This window comes from Cryptomeria japonica, chromosome 8 (assembly GCF_030272615.1).
Source record: "Cryptomeria japonica chromosome 8, Sugi_1.0, whole genome shotgun sequence".
Classification (NCBI taxonomy): Eukaryota; Viridiplantae; Streptophyta; class Pinopsida; order Cupressales; family Cupressaceae; genus Cryptomeria; species Cryptomeria japonica.
Window position 1 is genome coordinate 663,968,037 of NC_081412.1, and position 9,610 is coordinate 663,977,646.

The following is a 9,610-nucleotide window of genomic DNA, read 5'->3' on the forward strand; positions in this document are numbered from 1 at the left end:
TCTAGAGGAAAGATCTATCAACCACATCATTTGAAGCATAAATATTAATAACACAAAGAATATTTATTAGTGTTAGATAATGTCTATAGTAGGCAATTAGTGGGTTCACAACCATGGTCAACTAAATTTTGACACCATGTAGGTGATAGAAAGGTGACAACTTCACCTCAATTGGTTCATAAAGACTACACAAAACATGGATGAAAGACAAAATCACACATGTAGCAGAAAGCATAAAACTAGAAACTTTAACTTCTTGTAAGCAATGAATATCTAAACATGATAATTACAAATAAACATCACACATGCAATATTTCTATAGGAGGTATCTGAAACATTCTAGAGAGTACAAATTAGAAATGAGTATCAAGAGACATCTCTGTTAGGAATTGCATGCAGAAAATAACAATTATATGCAGATAAATATTAAAGAGGAATGAAGAGCACAAAAATAATAACAACGAAGAGACAATATTTAACGTGGTTCACCCAATCTTGGGCTACATCCACCAAATAGAGAGTCCAATATTATTATCTAGTAAATCAAACCAATTACAACTAGCAATCCCCTTGCAACTCAATACCGTTGCAAAATGCTACAAAATTCACAATAGAAAACCCTAACCCTTAGCCTTTTATCAAGACTTATGTTGGTTATAAAATTAGGGTTACAACATGTCTGCCAATAAAAAATATCACCTATCTCCTTTATAAAATAATAAGTCATTTGAAATATTTCCTGAAGAAGGAAGTTTAGATTTACCTTAGGCTTTGAAATATTTTTTGTAACCAAGTTCCTAGAGTTGGAAGGCATAGAGTTATGTTTGTTCTTACTAGAGTTCTTAGATTTGTAATTGACAATAGTAGAATAACCTTCCTCTTGCTTTATAACTGGTGGCAATTTAGAAGAGAGTTGTGTAACTTGGCCTTTGGGCATAGGTAAGCTAAAGCAAATTCTAACTCTTGTATAGAGCTATGGACTAGTACCAATAATAGGTGTAACTTGGAAGGTCGATATAAGTGATACATTGGGTATAGTTGGTTTGATCAACTTGAATAACAATAGTCTTTGTGGTCCTTGGAAAGGTTTCCCTCGACAAAAACCCATCACTAAGGATGAGCTTAATAGCATTGTTTTGGTTTGAGGTGCACAAGTTTGACTATAGAAGAGGTTGTCTAGCTCAAAAAGTTCCAACATAGAAAAGAAAGACCAAGAAACTCAATCCAAGTAGGCACTTTCAAAGAATCACTATTCAAGAAAACAAAGTTCACGTCCATAGTTTGAAAACTAGCAATGAGGTATGGACAAGCCAAGAACCATGACTAATCATCACCTTGGCATGATTTTCTTTGGCAAAGAAAAAGGAAACCTTTGATAATTTTTTGCATGATGACAAGGCAACTCCCTGTGGGTTCTAGGCCTAGCCAACCTAGCCTTTAAGCATGCTTTTGAGGGGGAGCCTACCCACAAAATATCCAATCGAAGAAAAATATTGTGGTTGATTTTAGATTAATAAAAGGTTCATTTATACCAAACAAAATAGTACATATTTTCTATAAAAATATCATTAGAGTCTTTGAGGTCCTTGGAAAGGTTTACCACAACACAAACCCCCATCGAGGATAAGCTAAATAACATTATTCTAGTTTGAGGAACACAACTTTGACTGCTCACAAAGTTCAAACATGGAAAGGAAGACTAAGAAACCCAACTCAACTAGGTACTTTGAAAGAACTGACATTCAAGAGAGCAAAGTCTCATGTCCGTAGTTTGAAAACTGGCAATGAGATATGGACAAGCTAGGGACCATGACTAAGCATCACCTTGATATGGTTTGCTTTGGTAAAAAGGAAATTTTTTTTTGGTATTGTTTTGCATGGTGACAAGGTAGATCCCATGTGAGGTGCATGCCTTGTCAACCTAATAAATGATTATACTTTTGAGGAGGACCCAACCCACAAAATATCCGATCATAATGAAATATTATGATTGATTTTTTATTAATGAAAAATTGATTCACACGAAATAAAGTAGTACATGCTCTATGTAAAAATATCCATACATTAATATTACATTATTTCTATGATTTGTTAAAACATTTTGTTAGATAGTGAGTATTTGCATTAACATGATCAATCTCCAATCTAGAATTTACTTAGATTCACATTTTTTCTGAACATTATAACTATTGTAATGTGTAGGGCCTTCAATGAATAATGAAAAATAAAGTTTGAGAATTAATAAATAATACATTGGGAGAACCATATAGATAGGCTTTGAAATCAATCAAAATTAAGGGGATAATTACATAAATCAGTACCATTCTTATGCCCCATTGCAATACAAAGAAACAATCGCTCATAAGCAGATGCCATTTTTTCACCAGTAAACAGGAGAGTAGCTCTTCTCCTACAAGCCCTTCCCTTCTTCTCTACCACCTTCTTCCCATCCTCTAAAACTCTCTCCAATCTCTTCTTGAGGGATTCATGAGTTGGGCTGAAAGTGTATCCAAACTCTTCACTTAGAACAACACTCCTTGTAATGCTACTAAAATGGGTAGCCAACAGAGGCTTCTCACACAACATGGCTTCAAGCAACGTATGGTCCAATCCTTGGGCCCTCAATGTAGGATTCATAAATATATCCAAAGCATTATAAAAGTCCCCCAACTGATCAGAGCTCAAAGAACCCACAACCTTAATATTAGATCCCAGTTCTGTATATCTAGAAGCCCAAGGCCCATCCCCAGCAATCAGAAAAAACAAATTTCTATTTTAATTACCCATAAATATCTCATGAAGAACTTTGAAGACCATAGGATGTCCTTTATCTCTAACCAACCGTCCTGCCATCCCTACAACAAGCTGTGCATTTTCAGGCACATTGTGCAGGGCTCGAAATGCTTGGCCTCTAACTGGGTTAGGTCTAAACACTCTTGGGTCAACGCCATTCAAAATTATATGTATGTTTTCCATTGGTAACATATAGATTGTCCTCAACACATCCCCCACATAGTCACTGGTGGTGATGTGGTGTCTGTAATTTGAAAAGAATTTGATTTCGTCCACTACTTTTCGCAACCTTCCTTTTAGGGATTGCTCTAGGGTTTGACCCCTTGGCTCCCCTGGATCTCTTGCAAGCTCTTGAACAATGTCTGAATGTATGACCTCATACGCTATTCCATGCCAAGTGGCTACAACATTGGGCAGTCCCTTGGCATACTTATGAGGTAAGCATACACTTTCACTATGTATAATGTCAAAGCCATTCACTTTTTGGCTTATGTTCTGAAAGAGAGACCATGAAGACGCTTTGCCTGGATCAGAATGGTTGCTGAAGTGAAAGTGCTTGGCTTTGTCATCGCTGAGAACTTCAATTGGGTCTTGGAGAAGTGCTGTGAAAACATGGACTATATGTCCTCTTTGTGCAAGGATTCTATGGAGGGTTTGGGCATGGCGTTCTAAGCCCCCGGCCTTGCCTTTGCTTGGCCATTTTTTAACAAAAAGGGCAATCTTTAGTTGCTTTGGAGATGGGTCAGAGCCAAAAGTGAGCGTGTTCCACGCCGTTTGCAATTCACGTAGGTCTCCTGCATAGATAAAGTGGAATATATCTTTAAAAAAAAATATTCAAAACAAAGATAGCAGGTCTGAGCTTTCCACAGTCTATGTACTACGTGTATGGAAAAAATATATATGCTTTTTTGAATCAATGTTTCGTATTGTATTTAGCAATCTATCATCAACATTTTTCCTCTTCTTGATAACAGATTGCTGAATGCAATCTGAAACATTAATTTGAAAAAACATACACAGTTTTCCCGAAAAACTCATGTACAACAGACAATAGCTTGCCCATGAGTGTTTTCTCTGCACCCACCAATACTTTTCAAACTGTCTTCTGCATACAATCTAGTAGCATATAATTTAGTTAAGAAAATGATAAAATTCCATCCTTACATTCTTTTTTTATCAAAGATAATGCCACTTCACTCCTTACACAAGAAGTTTCACCTTTTCTGCTGCAAAAATGAACTATAATTTAAGTACCTTAAGATGACCATGTACCTGAATAAGTAGAAGCACTAGTTAAGTTTGAACTTGAAGCAATGATGGTTACAGTTTCTGCTGCTGTTCTTGTTGTGGTAACAGAATCCTTCCATTGAAGATGATCAGAAGACAATAACAATTGAGTGTAGAAGAGAAGAGAGAGAACGAGAAAAATTCTCCACAAGCAAGCCCAAGAACATGGCAACCTTTTCAACTTCCGTTTATTACTGAAAACTCCATTGCTGCCCATTTCCTCTCTGAATGTCCCCTTCTCCTCCATCTTTCCCATTGTTTGATGCCCTTGTTCTCCATCTTTCTTTTCTATTAATGTACATGTACAGTCCTCGAGTCAGTTGCCTCCATTGGAGTACGCTAAGCTAATTATATGAGATGGTGTCCTTTGTGGCAGTGAAAGTTATGTTCTTGTCTTTTGATTTGGGAGCTTCCTTTCAGGGTTTGCCAAGCTTCTTTTATCGTGTGGGTGACCTTTGAATTGATCGTGATCACCAGTTTGGATCCAATTGTCCCCAACTTGTATTTTGGATTTTTTAATGTCTTGCATTAGATGGGACGTGCATTTGAATTCCGCAGTTCACGTGTGAAGAGGAGACGAAAGGACACTTCTTGCAATTACACGAATCAAATGTTTTGCAGTTGTCTTCATATTCATCGTATATGGTTCTAATGGTGAAATTTGCACACTGTGTGAGTATTGCAAAGTGATACACACATATAATCCAATCCTCAACCCTTGTCATTATGACTCCTTTAAGGTACACATTTATTTTTGATATATTTTTTTATGCTTTCGATGTAATTTTTTTTATGCTTTTCATGTAAATGCATTTGTTATGAAGGTTTTATTTTTCAATATTCTATTTGTAGTGAATTTCCACTATATTGTAAGAGTTGATATTGAATTCCACAAGAATCAGGGACCACCTGCAACCCACACAAAAGAGAAGCAAAGAAAATGCTATGTTGTCAAGAATTGATATAAAGCAAACAATATGGTACATTATATACAAAGAGGAAACCCTTGTCTATATAGATAAGGGTGAGACCTAGGACAATAAGATGATAAAAAGTGTCTTTACATTATGACACGAGACAAAAATATTATATTTCGTAAGTAAACATAATTAGACTATAAGTACCAATAGGGAAATCGATTAGATAGAAGTTTTTATTTACACCAAAAATCCCACATAAGTGTAAATTAGGGATAATAGAAAAAGATGCAAGTACAGAGCCTAGCTATAAGGTAAGGTTAGGTATCCATGTACAAAGAATCTCTCACACTTTTGAGTAAAGTAGAAACCCCCATAGGAAAAAGACCCTCTTCAATAGAGAGAAAATAAGAAAGAAAATATGTACATGTGAAGGGTGGAAGGAGACTTAAACATGGGCCCAAAGGATAACTTCCATTGCCTAGATACAATATGTGCCAACCTCATAGAAGAGAAGAAGCGAGAGATCATGCAACCAATTTTCACAACATAAAATTTATTTGCATTTTTGAATAGAAGACACCAAAAAACCTCATGGAACTTCATTAATTTTTCTTCATTCTTCATTCCATTTTCTCCAAAATTGAAAGAAAACTTCCTTTTAAGTACAAATCTAAAAATTAACCTTTTTTTTTTTGCCGATTTTTAGAAAAATCTGAAAATTTACATATATTTTGCATTTATTATGTCTCTTATTGTTCCTATATCTTGGCATTCGTTTCTTATATCAATATTATCAATTCCCTATTGTGAGATTGATCATACCACTCATAACATTAATTCTTGATATGGACAAGCTAAGGACAATGATTGAGAATCACCTTAACATGGTTTGCTTTGTCAAAGAGAAGGATTAAAGAAGAAGAAACAAACAAAACAAAACAAAAGAAAACTTTTGGTAAGGTTTTGCATGGTGACAAGGCAAATTCCATGTGGGGTCTAGGCCTTGCCAACCTAATCTTTGAATATGCTTTTGAGGAATACCCTACCCACAAATATTTAAACAAAACAAAATATTGTGATTGATTTTATGTTAATGAAAAGTTCATTTATATTAAATGAAGTAGTATATGTTTTATGTAAAAATATCCATATATAAGATAGTATGTAGATAGTATGTAGAGAGTCTCAACAAATATGATTTTGACTGTCTTGTAAATATTACATAATTTATATCATAGACAATGAGAATTTATATTAACATTATCAATCTCAATTTTACAATTAACTTATATTCATGCAACAACTTTGTTGAACATTATACTATTGTAGTGTGTAGGGCCTTCAATGAATTATAGAAATAAAGTTTGAAAATTAATAAGGACTACATGAAGCATAATCAAGTGGGAAAACCAAATAGATAGGCTTTGAAATCAGTCAAAATTAAGGGGATACTTACATAAGTCAGTACCATTCTTATGCCCCTTTGCAATACAAAGAAACAATCGCTCATAAGCAGATGCCATTTTTTCAGCAGTAAACAAGAGAGTAGCTCTTTTCCTACAAGCCCTTCCCTTTTTCTTTACCACCTTCTTCCCATCCTCTAAAACTCTCTCCAATCCCTTCTTGAGGGATTCATGAGTTGGGCTGAAAGTGTATCCAAATTCTTCACTTGGAACAACGCTCCTTATAATGCTACTAAAATGGGTAGCCAACAAAGGCTTCCCACAGAACATGGCTTCAAGCAATGTAAGGTCCAATCCTTGGGCCCTCAATGTAGGATTCATAAATATATCCAAAGCATTATAAAAGTCTCCCAATTGATCCGAGCTTAGAGAACCCACAACCTTGATATTAGATCCAAGTTCTGTATATCTAGAAGCCCAAGGCCCATCCCCTGCAATCAGAAAAAACATATTTTTATTTTGATTACCCATAAACATCTCACGAAGAACTCTGAAGACCATAGGATGTCCTTTGTCTCTAACCAGTCGTCCTGCCATCCCTACAACCAGTTGTGCATTTTGAGGCACATTGTGCAGGGCTCGAAATGCTTGGCCTCTAACTGGGTTAGGTCTAAACATTTTTGGGTCCACACCATTCAAAATTATATGTATGTTTTCCACTGGTAACATATAGATTTTCCTCAACACATCCCCCGCATAGTCACTGATGGCAATGTGGTGTCTGTAATTGGGAAAGAATTTGATTTCTTCCACTACTTTTCCCACTCTTCCTTTTAGGGCTCGCTCTAGGGTGTGACTCCTTGGCTCCACTGGATCTCTTGCAAGATCCTGAACAATGTCTGAATGTATGATCTCATAAGCAATCCCATGCCAGGTGGCCACAACATTGGGCAACCCCTTGGCATATTTGTCGGGTAAGGATACACTTTCACTATGTATAATGTCAAAGCCATTCACTTTCTTGCTTATTTTCTGAAAGAGAGACCATGAAGACGCTTTGCCTGGACCAGAATAATTGTTGAAGTGAAATTGCATGGCTTTGTCATCCCTGAGAACTTCAATTGGCTCTTGGAGAAGTCTTGTGAAAACATGGACTTTATGTCCTCTTTGTGCAAGGATTCGATGTAGGGTTTGGGCATGACGTTCTAGACCCGCGGCCTTTCTCCTGCTTGGCCATTTTTTAACAAACAAGGCAATCTTGAGGTGCTTTGGAGATGGGTTAGAGCCGAAAGTGAGGGTGTTCCATGCTGTCTGCAATTCACAAAGGTCCCCTGCATCGACAAAGTTACTTTTAGAACATATATTTAAGGGATTACATCTTACAAAAATATTCAAAACAAGCCCGCGACAGGTAGGAGAGTAGGCTTTTGCTCCCCATTGGTCTGGAGTTCGACTCTCCAAACCCAATGTTTATCTGGTGTGTGTAATGCATGTGCCCTCACCCACACCCCAAGGGATTAGTCTTGCCCCAGCTCCCCTCAAAAATGGGTGCAGGGCTGGGTCCGGTGTATCCTTTGACAACAAAAAAATAAAAAAGATAAAATTCAAAACAGAGATAGTAGCCATGAGCTTTCCACAGTCCATATGCATGAGTTTTTGGAAAAAAACGTGCATGCTTTTTTGAATCAATGTTTTGGATTGCACTCAACAATCCATCATCAAGACTTTTCCTTTTCCTAAAGATAGATTCATAAACAACCTTAATTCAAAAAAACATACACATTTTTTTTCAAATTTTTCATGCACAAAACAAAGATAATTATCCCAAAGAAAGTAGCTTGCCCTATGAAGGGTTTTCTCTACACCCACCAATATTTTTCAAACTGTCTTCTACATACAATTTAGTAGCATTAAATTTAGATAAAGAAAATGATAAAATTTCATCTTTACATTAAGACGATACCAGTTCACTGCTTACACAAGAAGTTTCACCTTTCCTCTTTAAGATATCTTAAAATTTTGCAGCAAGGTCAAGAATCAAAGGTCAAAATCAAAGGTCAAAGATCAAATTTATTATCATTATGAAATAATTAATTAAGAATCCTAACCTCTTTAATAACCTCTTCATATTTTGTCATAATCAAACAATCGATAGTAATTTTGTACTTCATTCCTATCATAAATGACAAATAATTATCCTATTACCTGTCACAAAATCTTATTATTTTAAACCTCTTTTATACTAAAACATCTATTTCTTCTAATTTGAATCCAAGTCTTAAACTCATCGACTCCTCATTTTAAAATTATGAAATTCCAAATTCCCTTCACAATATAACCCTCTATTTGTCCTAATACAAATCCATGTCCCAAACCCATAGACTCATTTTAAGAATAACTGGTGGATTTCTAAATCCAATAAACTAAAAATTCCTGCTGCAAAAATATACCTGAATAAGTAGAATCAGTAGTTAATTTTGCACTTGAAGCAATGATGGCTGTAGTTTCCTCTGCTGTTCCTGTTGTGGTATCACAATGCCTCCATTGAAGAAGATCAGAGGAGAATAACAATTGAGTGTAGAAGAGAAGAGAGAGAATGAGAAAAATTCTCCATAAGCAAGCCCAAGAACATAACAATCTTTTCAACCTCCTTTTATTACTGAAAACTCCATTGCTGCCCATTTCCTCTCTGAATGTCCCCTTCTCCTCCATCGTTCCTATTATTTGATGGCTTTGCTCTCCATATTTCTCCTCTATTAATGTATATGTACAGTCCTCTAAGTTACTGTTGCCTCCATTAGAGTAAGATAAGCTAATTATATGAGATGGTGTCCTTTGTGGAAGTGAAAGTTATGTTGTTTGTCTTTTGATTTGGGAGCTTCCTTTCTGCGTTTGTCACGCTTCTTTTATTGTTTGGGTAAGCTTTGAATTGATCATGATCACCAGTTTGGATCCACTAGTGCTGCCAGCTTGTATTTTGGATTTTCTAATGTCTCTCAATGAATGAGATAATAAACTGGATTGAGTAGTTCAGGTGTGAACAGGAGAGGAGTGGAGAATTTCTTGCAATCAAATGTTTTGTAATTGTTTTCAAATCCAATTATATAAGATTGTAATTTAGTTTGGAATTAGTAAAGTACAATTTATGTTCGTGCAATTTATATGTAGTTAGATTCGTTTACTTCTTACAATTCTACAAATCAAATA

General features: G+C 35.7%; 1 protein-coding gene and 1 non-coding gene across 2 annotated transcripts; both read right to left on the reverse strand.

The window, feature by feature from the left end:
- Window positions 1-2,258: 2,258 nt before the first annotated feature.
- LOC131049662 (uncharacterized) lies at window positions 2,259-4,561 on the reverse strand. The gene is made up of 2 exons (XR_009358733.1): window positions 4,066-4,561; window positions 2,259-3,587 (listed from the first exon to the last, which is right to left on the reverse strand). It is a non-coding gene; the product is annotated as an uncharacterized LOC131049662 (transcript).
- Window positions 4,562-6,393: 1,832 nt separating this feature from the next.
- Window positions 6,394-9,184, reverse strand: LOC131049633 (uncharacterized). Its single transcript, XM_057983694.2, has 2 exons — window positions 8,854-9,184; window positions 6,394-7,734 (listed from the first exon to the last, which is right to left on the reverse strand). Exons 1-2 carry the CDS (start codon window positions 9,113-9,115, stop codon window positions 6,431-6,433), a joined length of 1,566 nt encoding a protein of 521 aa, XP_057839677.2. The 5' UTR covers window positions 9,116-9,184; the 3' UTR covers window positions 6,394-6,430.
- Window positions 9,185-9,610: the final 426 nt, after the last annotated feature.

What these genes read in the sequence shown, in the direction of transcription:
- LOC131049633 (XM_057983694.2), bottom strand. Translation starts at nt 9,115, where the DNA reads ATGGAGGAGAAGGGGACATTCAGAGAGGAAATGGGCAGCAATGGAGTT. An exon ending in TACTGATTCTACTTATTCAG is followed by an intron (nt 7,735 to 8,853) that starts GTATATTTTTGC and finishes TTGTCGATGCAG; the next exon opens with GGGACCTTTGTGAATTGCAG.